General features: G+C 44.4%; 1 protein-coding gene across 5 annotated transcripts in view; it reads right to left on the reverse strand.

The window, feature by feature from the left end:
• The window catches only part of LOC106602129 (carboxypeptidase Z), a 31,925-nt gene extending 17,742 nt beyond the window's left edge, over nucleotides 1-14,183 (reverse strand). For 3 of the 5 annotated variants that reach the window (XM_045716317.1, XM_045716316.1, XM_045716314.1), the window contains exons 1-5: nucleotides 13,883-14,183; nucleotides 8,597-8,629; nucleotides 3,532-3,583; nucleotides 2,355-2,538; nucleotides 747-894 (exon numbers count right to left, since the gene is read on the reverse strand). In XM_045716317.1, the coding sequence (XP_045572273.1) occupies nucleotides 747-894; nucleotides 2,355-2,538; nucleotides 3,532-3,583; nucleotides 8,597-8,629; nucleotides 13,883-13,994 (529 nt within the window). In that variant the 5' untranslated portion in view covers nucleotides 13,995-14,183. Of the gene's footprint in view, nucleotides 1-746; nucleotides 895-1,268; nucleotides 1,291-2,354; nucleotides 2,539-3,531; nucleotides 3,584-8,596; nucleotides 8,630-13,882 lie in introns of those variants that run through there. The other 2 variants (XM_045716315.1, XM_045716318.1) reach the window with 2 other exon arrangements.
• Nucleotides 14,184-18,183: the final 4,000 nt, after the last annotated feature.

Consider the following 18,183-nt stretch of genomic DNA (forward strand, 5'->3'; position numbering starts at 1 on the left):
TAATAAACAAATTAGGCACAATTGGGCAGTCTTGATACAACATTTTAAACAGAAATGCAATGTTCATTGGATCAGTCTAAAACTTTGCACATACACTGCTGCCATCTAGGGGCCAAAATCTAAATTGCAGCTGGGCTGGAATAATACATTATGGCCTTTCTCTTGCATTTCAAAGATGATGATACATAAAAGATACAGAAGAACGGTTGGTTTTTTCTTTGTATTATCTTTTACCAGATCTGATGTGTTATACTCTCCTACAATCCTATCACATTTCCACAAACTTCAAAGTGTTTCCTTTCAAATGGTACCAATAATATGCATATCCTTGCTTCAGGTCCTGAGCTACAGGCAGGTAGATTTGGGTATGTCATTTTAGGCGAAAATTTTAAAAAGGGGAGGACACACATTACGATTGCTCCGATGTTTCGTCCATGTCATGTTAAATTACTTGATAAGCTCTTTCAAATACATTTGTAATGTATTTAGGAACTAAAAATGCACTCCGTCCAAACTAGCTTTTCAGGTATTTGTGAATGCTAAGACAAGGTAGAATGTATGTTTAATGTGTAAAAATTATATTTGTGTTACAGTACAGTAAAAACTCTTATTTTGTAAGACAGGGTAGAATGCATGTTTAACATGTTAAAATTCAATTTGTGTTACAGTACATTAAAAACTCTTATTGTGTAATTATTGTATATTCAACAAGTTTTTTTTAACATGTAGAATTCCGGTAGGGCTACCTCTTAACGGGGCCAGCGGGTCGTGACAGCCTTCCTGTTCGCTGGCGAAGAATCGGTCACAGTCTAGGAAGTAAGGCCACGCCATGTCGATGCCCTCGAACGCGTGGCCACACCCCTTCCTCACCGCCTCACATGTACTGCGGCATGACTTTAGAAGAAGAAGAAGAAGAAGAAGAAGGGGGAAGAAGGAGAAGAAGAAGAAGCGGGGAATATGAGGAGGAGAAGCAGAATACTGTATTAATCCATACGAAATGGACACCCATCCTGTTTCCAACCCCTCTAGCACACACACCTTGACCTGTGAGAGGCTGGAACTAAATGTGTTAGCTGGGACACACCTTGACGGGTGCGAGGCTGGAACTAAATGTGCTAGCTGGGACACACCTTGACCGGTGAGAGGCTGGAACTAAATGTGCTAGCTGGGACACACCTTGACTGGTGAGAGGCTGGAACTAAATGTGCTAGCTGGGACACACCTTGACTGGTGAGAGGCTGGAACTAAATGTGCTAGCTGGGACACACCTTGACGGGTGCGAGGCTGGAACTAAATGTGCTAGCTGGGACACACCTTGACCGGTGAGAGGCTGGAACTAAATGTGCTAGCTGGGACACACCTTGACTGGTGAGAGGCTGGAACTAAATGTGCTAGCTGGGACACACCTTGAGGCTGGAACTAAATGTGCTAGCTGGGACACACCTTGACTGGTGCGAGGCTGGAACTAAATGTGCTAGCTGGGACACACCTTGACCGGTGCGATGCTGGAACTAAATGTGCTAGCTGGGACACACCTTGACCTGTGAGAGGCTGGAACTAAATGTGCTAGCTGGTACACACCTTGACGGGTGCGAGGCTGGAACTAAATGTGCTAGCTGGGACACACCTTGACCGGTGCGAGGCTGGAACTAAATGTGCTATCTGGGACACACCTTGACCGGTCAGAGGCTGGAACTAAATGTGCTAGCTGGGACACACCTTGACTGGTGAGAGGCTGGAACTAAATGTGCTATCTGGGACACACCTTGACCGGTGCGAGGCTGGAACTAAATGTGCTAGCTGGGACACACCTTGACCGGTCAGAGGCTGGAACTAAATGTGCTAGCTGGGACACACCTTGACTGGTGAGAGGCTGGAACTAAATGTGCTAGCTGGGACACACCTTGACCGGTCAGAGGCTGAAACTAAATGTGTTAGCTGGGACACACCTTGAGGCTGGAACTAAATGTGCTAGCTGGGACACACCTTGACGGGTGCGAGGCTGGAACTAAATGTGCTAGCTGGGACACACCTTGACGGGTGCGAGGCTGGAACTAAATGTGCTAGCTGGGACACACCTTGACGGGTGCGAGGCTGGAACTAAATGTGCTAGCTGGGACACACCTTGACTGGTGAGAGGCTGGAACTAAATGTGCTAGCTGGGACACACCTTAACCGGTGCGAGGCTGGAACTAAATGTGCTAGCTGGGACACACCTTGACCGGTGCGAGGCTGGAACTAAATGTGCTAGCTGGGACACACCTTGACCGGTCAGAGGCTGGAACTAAATGTGCTAGCTGGGACACACCTTGACTGGTGCGAGGCTGGAACTAAATGTGCTAGCTGGGACACACCTTGACGGGTGCGGGGTTGGGTAGGTCTTGGCAGCGCGGGGCGAGGACGGAGCACCCCAGCAGACGGATGTCAGGGGAACACTCCCCGTTGAGGAGACCATGGATCACAGAGAGGAGGAGGTACTCAGCTCCAGACTCCACCTCATGACGAGACCGCTGACCTAGAATGTTAGGGAAGATGGTCCTAGGAGACAGGAGATGAGCAATTGATCAATTGGTTGATTGGTCGATCGGTCGATCAGTCCGTCGTTTGAGTGGTCTGTTAATCTGTCAATCTGACGATCAGTCTGTTGAACAGTCAATCAATCAGGTCAATCAACCAATCAATTAATTAATCAATTAGTCAGTTAGTCAATCAATCTGTGAATCAGTCTGTCGATCAGTCAGGGAATCAGTCAAGTAGATGAGGACATATTGGTCATGTTTTTTCTCAAACAAAGTGATTCTCTTTCATTTCCATGTGGGAAATATCTTCACCCTAGGGTAAGGGAGGGAACCCCCTATGGGCCCTGGTCAAAAGTACTGCACTACATAGGGAATAGTGTGCCACTTGGGATGCACACTGTGAGGGAAAAATTATGTATTCACCTTATTTGTTTGCTATGTAACAATGATTTACTTAACGAACAGTAAGGTATTTCTGTCCTGCTAATGCTGTGTTTTATGGTCTCCACTCTGCACCCTGCAGCTAGTCTGGGTGTTGAGGACATGGGTTCTACTAGAGAGAGCTTGAAGCTGACAAATGATTTGTGTTGGTGATAAAAACCTAAAAGTTAGCATTCTATAGACAATAGGCGGTGTGTGTGACTCCAGATAGAGAGAGCCTGGAAGAGTTAAGAGCAATGCCTCATCGTCTCATCCTCCAGGCATCTGGGAAACTAAGTAAAATACCATCCTGTGTAGATAACCAAGGTGGCTTATGGGAAGGTTAGAAGTGACTGACTAAGCAATCTTGGTATCAGCTATATAAAAACTGTGCATCGTCTGTAAAGGCTAGACTCTCAGTCTAACAGTCAGTGAAGACTGGTGGGCTGACGGTCTCATTGCTGCAATAATTAAATCGATATTAAAATAAAGATGATCGTTTGAAGAAATGACCAAGAACAAGTCTCTCTCGGTATTACATTTTCACAACAACACTCTGTCTATAGTAAGGGAGGATAACCTGAAGACTCACCTGGAGTAGTCCAGGTCGTTGCAGTAACCCAGGTTAATCTCTGAACACACTGCTGCAGTGGAGAGAGGAGGGAGGAGGGTTAGGGGTAAAAGGAGTAACCCAGGTTAATCTCTGAACACACTGCTGCAGTGGATAGAGGAGGGAGGAGGGTTAGGGGTAAGAGGAGTAACCCAGGTTAATCTCTGAACACACTGCTGCAGTGGATAGAGGAGGGAGGAGGGTTAGGGGTAAAAGGAGTAACCCAGGTTAATCTCTGAACACACTGCTGCAGTGGAGAGAGGAGGGAGGAGGGTTAGGGGTAAGAAGAGGACACAACATTTTGGAACGTTCAGATAGAAATATGTTATGTAGAACAAACATGCTTATCTGACACGTAGAACTGGGAGTCATGTCGGCTGTAGTCATGGCATTTCTATCTGCATTGTTGGACAACGTTTGGCAACTGAACCTGGTCACACTTTACTGTCTACTTTGTTGATTAAATGATGTTATAGGACTTACTCAAGACCTAAGGGACTTTACCCAGCTAGCAGCACATTTGGATCCTTGGAAGTTGTGGGAAAGTACGTTTTTGGTTTCTCATTCGTTCTGGGAACGAAGACATAGGTTTCCTGACATGTAAAATGGAACATTTTGCCTGTTCTTGGAACATACATTTTTAGGTTGCAGGGAGGTTCTGAGAACGTTGCAGGGAGGTTCTGAGAACGTTGCAGGGAGGTTCTGAGAACGTTGCAGGGAGGTTCTGAGAACGTTGCAGTTAGGTTCATTTTAAAAGGCTGATTGATCATTAGAAACCCCTTTTGCAGTTAAGTTAGCCCAGCTGAAAACTGTTGTCCTATTTAAAGAAGCAATAAAACTGGCCTTCTTTAAACTAGTTGAGTATCTGGAGCATCAGCATTTGGGAGTTCGATTACGGGCTCAAAATGGCCAGAAACAAATAACTTTCTTCTGAAACTCGTCGGTCTATTCTTGTTCTGAGAAATTAAGGCTATTCCATGTGGGAAATTGCCAAGAAACTGAAGATCTCTTACAACGCTGTGTACTACTCCCTTCACAGAACAGCGCAAACTGGCTCTAACCAGAATAGAAAGAGGAGTGGGAGGCCCCGGTGCACAACTGAGCATGAGGACAAATACATTTGAGTGTCTAGTTTGAGAAACAGACACCTCACAGGTCCTCAACTGGCAGCTTCATTAAATAGTACCCGCAAAACACCAGTCTCAACGTCAACAGTGAAGAGGCGACTCCGGAATGCTGGCCTTCTAGGCAGAGTTCCTCTGTCCGGTGCCTGTGTTCTTTTGCCCATCGTAATGTTTTCTTTTTATTGGCCAATCTGAGATATGGCTTTTTTATTTGCAACTCTGCCTAGAATGAATTTGTTTTTAAATATCATTCTCTGAACGTTACAATTTTTTTTTTTAAATTAACAGTACATATCTCTGTTATCTCCTGAAGTGATATCTATATAATTGTATTTTACATCATCCCAGACAGACAGGTGACCGTACAGAACATCCCCCCCACAGGTCCTAACTAATGTTCCTGCCCTCTCTGAGACTACGGAGGTGTTCCAAACGGCACCCTAGTCCCTATGGCCCCTGGGCAGAAGTAGTGCACTATATGGTCAACAGTCTGCCATTTGGGATGCACACAGACATCTATGTACAAGCTTGTTCCATCCTGCTACATTTGCATGTAAAGGAATTTGACTCTGTTAAAGGGTACTGCCAATAAACAACAAACAGAATATAGAGACAATAAACAGAATATACAGACAACAAACAGAACATACAGAACATACAGACAATAAACAGAATATACAGACAATAAACAGAATATACAGAACATACAGACAATAAACAGAACATACAGACAATAAACAGACTATACAGAACATACAGACAATAAACAGAACATACAGACAATAAACAGACTATATAGACAATAAACAGAATATACAGAATATACAGACAATAAACAGAACATACAGACAATAAACAGAACATACAGACAATAAACAGAACATACAGACAACAAACAGAATATATAGACAATAAACAGACTATACAGAACATACAGACAACAAACAGAATATACAGACAATAAACAGACTATACAGAACATACAGACAACAAACAGAATATACAGACAATAAACAGAATATACAGACAATAAACAGAATATATAGACAATAAACAGAACATACAGACAACAAACAGAATATATAGACAATAAACAGACTATACAGAACATACAGACAACAAACAGAATATACAGACAATAAACAGAATATACAGACAATAAACAGAATATATAGACAATAAACAGAACATACAGACAATAAACAGAACATACAGACAATAAACAGAACATACAGACAATAAACAGAATATACAGACAATAAACAGAACATACAGACAATAAACAGAACATACAGACAATAAACAGAATATACAGACAATAAACAGAACATACAGACAATAAACAGAACATACAGAACATACAGACAACATACAGAATATACAGACAATAAACAGAACATACAGAAAATACAGACAACATACAGAATATACAGACAATAAACAGAACATACAGACAATAAACAGAACATACAGACAATAAACAGAACATACAGAACATACAGACAACATACAGAATATACAGACAATAAACAGAATATACAGACAATAAACAGAATATACAGACAATAAACAGAACATACAGACAATTAACAGAATATACAGACAATAAACAGAACATACAGACAATAAACAGAACATACAGACAATAAACAGAACATACAGACAATAAACAGAACATACAGAACATACAGACAATAAACAGAATATACAGACAATAAACAGAATATACAGACAATAAACAGAACATACAGACAATAAACAGAACATACAGAACATACAGACAATAAACAGAATATACAGACATTAAACAGAACATACAGACAATAAACAGAACATACAGACAATAAACAGAATATACAGAATATACAGACAACAAACAGAATATACAGAATATACAGACAATAAACAGAACATACAGACAATAAACAGAACATACAGAACATACAGACAACATACAGAATATACAGACAATAAACAGAACATACAGACAATTAACAGAATATACAGACAACATACAGAATATACAGACAACATACAGAATATACAGACAACATACAGAATATACAGACAACAAACAGAATACACAGACAATAAACAGAATATACAGACATATACAGTTGAAGTCGGGAAGTTTACATACACCTTAGCCAAATACATTTAAACTCAGTTTTCACAATTCCTGACATTTAATCAGAGTAACAATTCCCCTTCTTAGGTCAGTTAGGATCACCACTTTATTTTAAGAATGTGAAATGTCAAAATAATAGTAGAGAGAATGATTTGTTTCAGATTTTATTTCATTCATCACATTCCCAGTGGGTAAGAAGTTTACATACACTCAGTTAGTATTTGGTAGCATTGCCTTTAAATTATTTAACTTGGGTCAAACGTTTCGGGTATCCTTCCACAAGTTTCCCCACAATAAGTTGGGTGAATTTTGGCCCATTCCTCCTGACAGAGCTGGTGTAACTGAGTCAGGTTTGTAGGACTCCTTGCTCGCACACGCTTTTTCAGTTCTGCCCACACACTTTCTATAGGATTGAGGTCAGGGCTTTGTGATGGCCACTCTAATACCTTGACTTTGTTGTCTTTAAGCCATTTTGCCACAACTTTGGAAGTATTCTTGGGGTCATTGTCCATTTGGAAGACCCACTTGTGACCAAGCTTCAACTTCCTGACTGATGTCTCGAGATGTTGCTTCAATATATCCACATCATTTTCCTGCCTCATGATGCCATCTATTTTGTGAAATGCACCAGTCTCTCCTGCCGCATAGCACCCACACAACATGATGCTGCCACCCTCTGTGCTTCATGGTTGGGATGGTGTTCTTTGGCTTGCAAGCCTCCCTCTTTTTCCTCCAAACATAACGATGGTCATTATGGCCAAAAAGTTATATTTTTGTTTCATCAAACCAGAGGACATTTCTCCAAAAAGTAATATCTTTGTCTCCATGTGCAGTTGCAAACCGTAGTCTGGCTTTTTTATGGCAGTTTTGGAGCAGCGGCTTCTTCCTTGCTGAGCGGCCTTTCAGGTTATGTCGATATAGGACTAATTTTACTGTGGATATAGATACTTTTGTACCTGTTTCCTCCAGCATCTTCACAAGGTCCTTTGCTGTTGTTCTGGGATTGATTTGCACTTTTCGCACCAAAGTACGTTCATCTCTAGGAGACAGAATGCGTCTCCTTCCTGAGCGGTATGACGGCTGCGTGGTCTCATGGTGTTTATACATGCGTACTACTGTTTGTACGGATGAACGTGGTACCTTCAGGCATTTGGAAATTGCTCCCAAGGATGAACCAGACTTGGTGATGTCTACAATTTTTTTCTGAGGTCTTGGCTGATTTCTTTTGATTTTCCCATGATGTCAAGCAAAGAGGCACTGAGTTTGAAAGTAGGCCTTGAAATACATCCACAGGTACACCTCCAATTGACTCAAATTATGTGAATTAGCCTATCAGAAGCTTCTAAAGCCATGACATTATTTTCTGGAATTTTCCAAGCTGTTTAAAGGCACAGTCAACTTACTGTATGCAAACGTCTAACCCAGTGAAATTGTGATACATTGAATTATAAGTGAAATAATCTGTCTGTAAACAATTGTTGGAAAAATTACTTGTGTCATGCACAAAGTAGGTGTCCTAACCAACTTGCCAAAACTATAGTTTGTTAACAAGAAATTTGTGGAGTGGTTGAAAAACTAGTTTTAATGACTCCAACCTCAGTGTATGTAAACTTCCGACTCCAACTGTAGGTCTATTGACACAAATCCACATGTGGTATGTACACTATAAACACTGTAAGCTACAGTGCACTGCTATACGGTTGACATAGACTATCATACATAAGATATATTTTACAATCCATATTTACATTTATTTATTTTCTTATAAGAATAAAAACTTCAGTGAACCACTTACGTTTTTCTTCATCTGGACCGTTGTTGCATCTTCCTGCAAAATACAAAATACAGAACACATCATAACAGAAGTACATGTAGCCTACTGCAGTGGTTCTATAACCTCTCCTGGAGAACCCCCAGACTTTATGCAGCCTACTGCAGTGGTTCTATAACCTCTCTTGGAGAACCCCCAGACTTTATGTAACCTATTGCAGTGGTTCTCCAACCTCTCCTGGAGAACCCCCAGACTTTATGTAGACTACTGCAGTGGTTCTCCAACCTCTCCTGGAGAACCCCCAGACTTTATGTAGACTACTGCAGTGGTTCTCCAACCTCTCCTGGAGAACCCCAGACTTTATGTAGACTACTGCAGTGGTTCTCCAACCTCTCCTGGAGAACCCCCAGACTTTATGTAACCTACTGCAGTGGTTCTATAACCTCTCCTGAAGAACCCCCAGACTTTATGTAACCTACTGCAGTGGTTCTATAACCTCTCCTGGAGAACCCCCAGACTTTATGTGACCTACTGCAGTGGTTCTATAACCTCTCCTGAAGAACCCCCAGACGTTATGTAGCCGACTGCAGTGGTTCTATAACCTCTCCTGGAGAACCCCCAGACCTTATGCAGCCTACTGCAGTGGTTCTCTAACCTCTCCTCGAAAACCCTCAGACTTTATTTAGCCTACTGCAGTGGTTCTCCAACATCTCCTGAAGAACCCCCAGACTTTATGCAACCTACTGCAGTGATATCCAGCATTTCCTGGAGAACCCCCAGACTTTATGTAGCCTACTGCAGTGGTTCTATAACCTCTCCCGGAGAACCCTCAGATTTTATGTAACCTACTGCAGTGGATCTATAACCTCTCCTGAAGAACCCCCAGACTTTATGTAGACTACTGCAGTGGTTCCCCAACCTCTCCTGGAGAACCCCAGACTTTATGTAACCTACTGCAGTGGTTCTATAACCTCTCCTGGAGAACCCCCAGACTTTACTTAGCTTACTGCAGTGGTTCTCTAACATCTCCTTGAGAACCCCCAGACTTACCATGTACAGTGGGCCCCAAAATTACTGGCACCCCTGACTGGCAATGCACAAACAATACTTTTAAAAATATAAACAATATAATTATAGAGATTAACTCAATACCAACATGTGAGAAATACTGGACTTTATTAATGTTTCAATGGAACCAACCAAAATCATACAATTATTTAATACAAAATAAATTTAACCAAAATCAAGGTTTCATAATTATTGGCACTCCTCATTTAGTACTTAGTGCCACCACCTCTGGTATGGATAACAGCATGGTATTTTCCTGTAATGTTTGACAAGGTTAAGGAACACATTTGGAGGGATTTTGTACCATTCCTCTATGCAGATCCTTTCAAGATCCTTCACATTCTTGGGTTTGCGCTTATCAACTGCCCTCTTCCACTCAGCCCACAGGTTTTTGTTTGGATTTAGGTCCAGCGACTGAGATGGCCAGGGCAGAACATTGATTTTGTTGTCACAGAATCATTTCTGTGTGGATCTTGAGGTATGTTTCGGGTCATTGTCTTGTTGGAAAGTCCACCTACGGCCAAGTCCCAGCCTTCTGGCAGAGGCAACCAGATTGTCAGCCAAAATTGCCTGATACTTGGTGGAATTAATTATACTATCAATCTTAACCAGTGCCTCTGGACCTCTGGAATTAAAACAGCCCCAAAACATCACTGACCCCCTCCATATTTCACCGTGGGTATGAGGTGCCTCTCCTTGTATGCATCTCTGTTTCGACTCCAAACATGCCGATGCTGTATCTGACCAAAACGTTACATTTTGGTCTCATCTGACCAGAGCACATTCTTCCAGTCATAATTTAAATGACGTTTGGCAAACTCCAAGCGCTGCGTCTGTGTCTTGGGGTCTGAAAGGGCTTTCTTCTGGCAACCCTTCCAAAGAGCCTGTGGTTGTGGAGGTGGCGTCTGATGGTGCTTTTTGAAACCTGGTGACCTCAAGATGCCACCAAGGCCTGCAATTCTTTCACAGTGATTCTTGGGGATTTTGTTGCTTCTCTCACCATCCTCCTCCCTATCCTGGGGGGGCAAAATGCATTTGCGTCCTCTATCCGTGAGGTTTTCAACTGTTCCATATCTTTTGAATGTTTTAATAATGGCCCTGACAGTGCTCAGTGATATATTCAATCGTTTGTGGATCTTCTTGTAGCCATTACCAGATTCATGAAGGTCTACGACCATCTGTCTCTTTTGAACTGCCAGATCTTTTGTTTTCATCATGGTGTTGGATGACAGCGGGACATTGCATGTGTGTGACCTCATTTTTATACCCTAGTGAAACAGGAAGTGATGTAATGGCTCAATATAGTTCCTTAAGACTTAGATAAACTTAAATAAGTGGAATTTAATTTGTGGTTTAATTTTGGTAGATGTTATTTACAATAATCTTTAAGGGTGCCATTAATTGTGAAACCTTGATTTGGAGGACATTGATTTTTAATTAAATCAATAAATGATTTTGGTTGGTTCCATTGAAACATTAATAAAGTACAGTATTTCTCACATGTTGGTATTTTGAGTTTATCTCTATAATTATATTGTTTATATTTGTTTAAGTATTGTTTGTGCATTGCCAGTCAAGGGTGCCAGTCATTTTGGAGCCCACTGTATTTGGCTAAGGTAAACTTCCGGCTTCAACTGTATTCACCCCCTTTGCTATGAAACCCCTAAATAAGATCTGGTACAACCTATTACCTTCAGAAGTCACATACTTAGTTAAATAAAGTCCACCTGTGTTCAATCTAAGTGTCACATGATCTCAGTATACGTACACCTGTTCTGAAAGGCCCCAGAGTCTGCAACACCACTAAGCAAGGGGCACCACCAAGCAAGCGGCACCATGAAGACCAAGGAGCTCTCCAAACAGGTCAGGGACAAAGTTGTGGAGAAGTACAGATCAGAGTTGGGTTATAAAAAAAAATCAGAAACTTTGAACATCCCACGGAGCACCATTAAATCCATTATTAAAAAATGGAAAGAATATGGCACCACAACAAACCTGCCAAGAGAGGGCCGCCCACCGAAACTCACGGACCAAGCAAGGAGGGCATTAATCAGAGAGGCAAAAAAGAGACCAAAGATAACCCTGAAGGAGCTGCAAAGCTCCACATCAGAGATTGTAGTACCTGTCCATGGGACTACTTTAAGCTGTACACCACACAAAGCTGGGCTTTATGGAAGAGTGGACAGAAAAAAGCCATTGCTTAAAGAAAAAAATAAGCAAACACGTTTGGTGTTCACCAAAAGGCATGTGGGAGATTCCCCAAACATATGGAAGAAGGTACTCTGGTCAGATGAGACTAAAATTGAGCTTTTTGGCCATCAAGGAAAACGCTATGTCTGGCGCAAACCCAACACCTCTCATCACCCCGAGAACACCATCCCCACAGTGAAGCATGGTGGTGGCAGCAGCATCATGCTGTGGGGATGTTTTTAATCTGCAGGAACTGGGAAACTGGTCAGAATTGAAGGAATGATGGATGGCGCTAAATACAAGGAAATTCTTGAGGGAAACCTGTTTCAGTCTTCCAGAGACTTGAGACTGGGACGTAGGTTCAGGTTCCAGCAGGACAATGACCCTAAGCATACTGCTAAAGCAACACTCGAGTAGTTTAAGGGGAAACATTTAAATGTCTTAGAATGGCCTAGTCAAAGTCCAGACCTCAATCCAATTGAGAATCTGTGATATGAGTTAAAGATTGCTGTACACCAGCGAAACCCATCCAACTTGAAGGAGTTGGAGCAGTTTTGCCTTGAAGAATGGGCAAAAATCCCAGTGGCTAGATGTGCCAAGCTTATAGAGAAATACCCCAAGAGACTTGCAGCTCTAATTGCTGCAAAACGTGGCTCTACAAAGTACTGACTTTGGGAGGGTGAATAGTTATCCACGCCAAATTTTTCTGGTTTTTTTGTCTTATTTTTTGTTTGTTTCACAATAAAAAAATATGTTGCATCTTCAAAGCGGTAGGCATGTTGTGTCAATCAAATGATACAAACCACCCAAAAAATCTATTTTAATTCCAGGTTGTAAGGCAACAAAATAGGAAAAATGCCAAGGGGGGTGAATACTTTCGCAAGCCACTGTAGAACGTCAGACACCAACACAGACGAAGCATCGACATCTGTGGTGACATTTACTTTGACATTTTTTATAGAATTATATTGCACTGATAATCGGATACTGTGGGTTGGACTCAAAATACTATTAATCTGACTTGAAATACTAGTAACATGACTTGAAATACTAGTAACCTGACTTGAAATACTATTAACCTGACTTGAAATACTTGTAACCTGACTTGAAATACTAGTAACATGACTTGAAATACTATTAAACTGACTTGAAATACTATTAACCTGACTTGAAATACTAGTAACCTGACTTGATATACTAGTAACCTGACTTGAAATACTAGTAACCTGACTTGAAATACTATTAACCTGACTTGAAATACTATTAACCTGACTTGAAATACTATTAACCTGACTTGAAATACTAGTAACCTGACTTGATATACTAGTAACCTGACTTGAAATACTATTAACCTGACTTGAAATACTATTAACCTGACTTGAAATACTATTAACCTGACTTGAAATACTAGTAACCTGACTTGAAATACTAGTAACCTGACTTGAAATACTAGTAACCTGACTTGAAATACTATTAACCTGACTTGAAATACTATTAACCTGACTTGAAATACTATTAACCTGACTTGAAATACTAGTAACCTGACTTGAAATACTAGTAACCTGACTTGAAATACTAGTAACCTGACTTGAAATACTAGTAACCTGACTTGAAATACTAGTAACCTGACTTTAAATTCTAGTAACCTGACTTGAAATACTAGTAACCTGACTTGAAATACTAGTAACCTGACATGAAATACTATTAACCTGACTTGAAATACTAGTAACCTGACATGAAATACTATTAACCTTGAAATACTCATATTGAGTTTGAGTAAATGTTTTATTTTTAAAGGGACAGTGCATATTAACGTTTCTATACAGAAACCCAGCCTATAAAACCCCAAACAGCAAGCCATGCAGAAGTAGAAGCACTGAGTAGCTAATCTGGATAGATCGCGAGGCTGTAGCAAACAAACACTATCCACTTTTATAAAAAAATCACATGAAGAAAAAAAAAAAGACAATTGTCTCAGAAATGACCTCGTGGCTTACTTCAAAAGCTCCATGATGCATAACCAGTCATGAAGATGATGAATGAATACTTTACCCGAAGCGTCCTCTCCAGGCTCGCAGAACTGTTGAGGGGCACACCAGCATATCGACAGGACATTGAAGAGGGTAAAAACGGTTAAAAACGTCTTGTATTCCGTTGCATCCATAGTGATGTGGCAGGATTGGTACAGAGTGGAACAGGTCTGCTATACACTCTGTAATTACACTACACTACTTCCCACAGATTAAATTCCTCTGTCTCTCTCTCCTTCCTCCCACAGATGAAAAAGTTCTCTCTCTCTCTCTCTCTCTCTTTCTCCTACCTCTCACAGATGAAAACGTTTTCTTCTCTCTCTCTCTCTCTCTCTCTCTCTCTCTCTCTCTCTCTCTCTCTCATTCGCTCTCATTTGCTCTCATTCGCTCTCTCTCTCTCATTCTCTCTCTGTCTCTCTGTCTCTCTCCTACCTTCCACAGTTGAAAAACGTTTCTTTTCTCCCTCTCTCCCTCTCCCCTTGAACCCCCACAGCCAGGAAAATCAAGAGAATACTCTTCCAGTAGATCATATTACAGAAGACATCCAGGGTGTGTGTGTGTGTGTGTGTGTGTGTGTGTGTGTGTGTGTGTGTGTGTGTGTGTGTGTGTGTGTGTGTGTGTGTGTGTGTGTGTGTGTGTGTGTGTGTGTGTGTGTGTGTGTGTGTGTGTGTGTGTGTGTGTGTGTGTGTGTGTGTGTGTGTGTGTGTGTGTGTGTGTGTGTGTGTGTGTGTGTGTTGGCGGGAAGACAAAAGAGGAACATGTCCTTACTGTGTGTGTTGAACGGGTGGATTAAATGTAAAGATCTCTTGGTTTATACTTTGTGACGTCAGAGAGAAGCGTCTCTTATTACTGGAAGCTGTCTGAGGAATTTCAGGTCTGTTTGTGCATGGTGTGTGTGTGTGCATAGTGTGTGTGTGTGTGTGTGTGTGCATGGTGTGTGTGTGTGTGTGTGTGTGTGTGTGTGTGTGTGTGTGTGTGTGTGTGTGTGCATGGTGTGTGTGTGTGTGTGTGCATGGTGTGTATCTCAGTGTGTTGGCAGTATATCTAGTCCCCAGAGAGTTTGTCCATGTCACGACAGTGACGGATGGTGGCGCCCCTCCTCGGCCGGGCGGAGCTCGGCGGTCGTCGTCGCCGGCCTACTAGCTACCATCGATCCCTTTTTGTTTCACTTTCGTTTGGTTAGGTCTAGGTAGGCACACACCTGTTTTGGGTTAGTCATTAGTAAGGGGGGGTTATTTAGGTTAGCGTAGGATGTATGTGGTTGTACGTGATTGTGTTGCTTGTCCGGGTTTTGTGTGTTCGTAAGAACGTGTATTTAGTTTTTCCTTCTGCCAGTGGTTTCTTTTATTTTGTGTACACCACCGCAGAATCGTTCAGGGGCTGCGCCCCTATACCTTGTCGACCACGTACAGTGCTTCAAATAAAGAAGGGTGGTCACGAACTCTCTCTGTCTCCTGCGCCTGACTCTACCTCTCCTGTTGTTCCTCGAGCCAGCCCGTGACAGAAATCACGTACCGTAACTAAATGGAGTCAGCAGGAGCTTCAGCGCCAGCCATGTCCATGGAGGAAACCGTAGACCAACACTCCACCCTGCTCCACCGGCTGGGGAACGCCATGGATCAGGTGTTGGCGCGTCTGGAGAGCTGGGACCGACGCGCTCTCGGCCCCCTGAACGCGGCAGGCCAACAGCCTGCGCCCCCACCAGCACCCACAGCACCCAGTACCAGTGGGGTGAAACTCGCTCCCCCCAGGGAGTACGATGGAACGGCCGCTGGGTGTAAGGGCTTCTTGCTCCAGTTGGAGTTATACCTGGCGACCGTTCGTCCCTCTCCCTCGGGGGAGGAGAGCGTCAGCGTCCTCGTCTCCTGTCTCACGGGTAAGGCCCTGGAATGGGCAAACGCCGTGTGGGACAGTCCGGACTCAGCCAGGGACAACTACCCAGAGTTCACCCGCCGCTTTCGGGCAGTATTCGATCATCCCCCGGAGGGGAGAGCGGCGGGTGAGCGGCTGTTTCACCTGAGGCAGGAGACGAGGAGCGCGCAGGACTTCGCTCTCGAGTTCCGGACCCTGGCCGCGGGAGCAGGGTGGAATGAGAGGGCCCTTATAGATCACTACCGTTGTAGTTTGAGGGAGGACGTCCGCCGGGAATTAGCCTGTCGGGACACGACCCACACACTGGACCAACTGGTGGATCTGTCCATCCGACTGGACAATCTGCTGGCCGCCCGCGGACGTCCGACCCGGGCCCTGCTCATTCCACCCTCCAGTCCTCCTGCTCCCACGCCTATGGAGATAGGGGGGGCAGCAGCCAGGAAGACTGGAGGGGGAGGTCGCTCCTGCACCTCATGTGGTCGCAGAGGGCACACTGTGGACCGGTGCTGGGGAGACTCCCTAGGAGTCCAGAGGGCAGGCAGAGCGCTCCTTTGACACCTCAGGTGAGTCAGCACCAGCCTCACCCAGAGCCCCCTGTCCGTCACATGTATGTGTCAGTGTCCTTTCCTTGTTTCTCCCCTCACTCCCGGTTTAAGGCGCTAGTCGATTCAGGCGCAGCAGGGAGTTTTATGGACCGTGGGGTCGCGGCTAAGTTAGGGATTCCCCTGGTCCAGTTGGACCAACCCTTCCCCGTGCACGCCCTAGACAGTCGACCACTAGGGTCAGGGCTGGTCAGGGAGGTCACTGTGCCTCTGGTCATGGTAATGCGGGGGGGTCATGAGGAATGGATTAGTCTTTTCCTCATCGATTCCCCAGCATTTCCAGTGGTTCTAGGGATTCCCTGGCTAGCCACTCACAACCCTAAGATTTCGTGGGGACAGAGGGCTCTTAAGGGGTGGTCAAATGAGTGCTCGGGCAGGTGCATAGGAGTTTCCATCGGTGCGACTACGGTGGAGAGTCCAGACCAAGTATCCACCGTGCACATTCCCTCAGAGTATGCCGATTTGGCTATCGCCTTCAGTAAAACGAAGGCGACCCAATTACCACCTCATCGACGAGGAGACTGTGCGATAAACCTCCAGGTGGGCGCTGCCCTTCCTCGTAGTCACGTTTATCCCCTGTCTCAGGAGGAAACAGCGGCTATGGAGACATACGTCACTGAGTCCTTGAGGCAGGGATACATTCGGCCATCTCACTCACCCGTCTCCTCGAGCTTCTTTTTCGTGAAGAAGAAGGAGGGAGGTCTGCGCCCGTGCATTGACTATAGAGGTCTAAATGCCATCACAGTGGGTTTCAGTTACCCACTACCTCTCATCGCCTCGGCGATGGAGTCATTTCACGGGCGCGCTTCTTCACGAAATTGGATCTCAGGAGCGCATATAATCTGGTGCGTATCCGAGGAGGGGACGAGTGGAAAACGGCATTTAGTACCACATCTGGCCATTATGAGTACCTCGTCATGCCGTATGGGTTAAAGAATGCTCCCGCAGTCTTTCAATCCTTTGTGGATGAGATTCTACGGGACCTGCTCGGTCAGGGTGTAGTGGTGTACATCGATGACATTCTGGTCTACTCCACTACACGCGCCGAGCATGTGTCTCTGGTGCGTAAAGTGCTTGGGCGACTGGTGGAGCATGACCTATACGTCAAGGCTGAGAAATGTGAGTTTTCCAAACCAGCCGTCTCTTTCTTGGGGTATCGCATTTCCTCATCAGGGGTAGTGATGGAATGTGACCGCGTTTCAGCCGTGCGTAATTGGCCGACTCCCACCACGGTGAAGGAGGTGCAGCGGTTTTTGGGATTTGCCAATTACTACCGGAGGTTTATCCGGGGCTTTGGTCAGGTGGCGGCTCCCATTACCTCACTGTTGAAGGGGGGCCCGGTGCGGTTGCAGTGGTCCGCGGAGGCGGACAGGGCCTTTAGTCGTCTGAAGGTTTTGTTCACCGACGCTCCGGTGCTGGCGCACCCGGACCCCTCTTTGCCCTTCATAGTGGAGGTGGACGCGTCCGAGGCTGGGGTAGGGGCCGTGCTGTCCCAGCGCTCGGGCGCCCCCAAAGCTCCGCCCCTGCGCCTTCTTCTCTAGGAAGTTGAGTCCGGCGGAGCGTAACTATGATGTGGGGGACAGGGAGCTGTTGGCTGTGGTCAGAGCCCTGAAGGTGTGGAGACATTGGCTTGAGGGGGCACGTCACCCTTTTCTCATCTGGACTGACCACCGCAATCTGGAGTACATCCGGGCGGCGAGGAGACTGAACCCGCGTCAAGCCAGGTGGGCGATGTTCTTTACGAGATTTCGGTTTAACATCTCGTATATCCCAGGTTCCCGGAACACTAAGGCCGACGCACTGTCTCGTCTCCATGACGCCGAGGAACGGTCCACCGATCCCACTCCCA

Source organism: Salmo salar, chromosome ssa04 (genome assembly GCF_905237065.1).
Source record: "Salmo salar chromosome ssa04, Ssal_v3.1, whole genome shotgun sequence".
Taxonomy (NCBI): domain Eukaryota; kingdom Metazoa; phylum Chordata; class Actinopteri; order Salmoniformes; family Salmonidae; genus Salmo; species Salmo salar.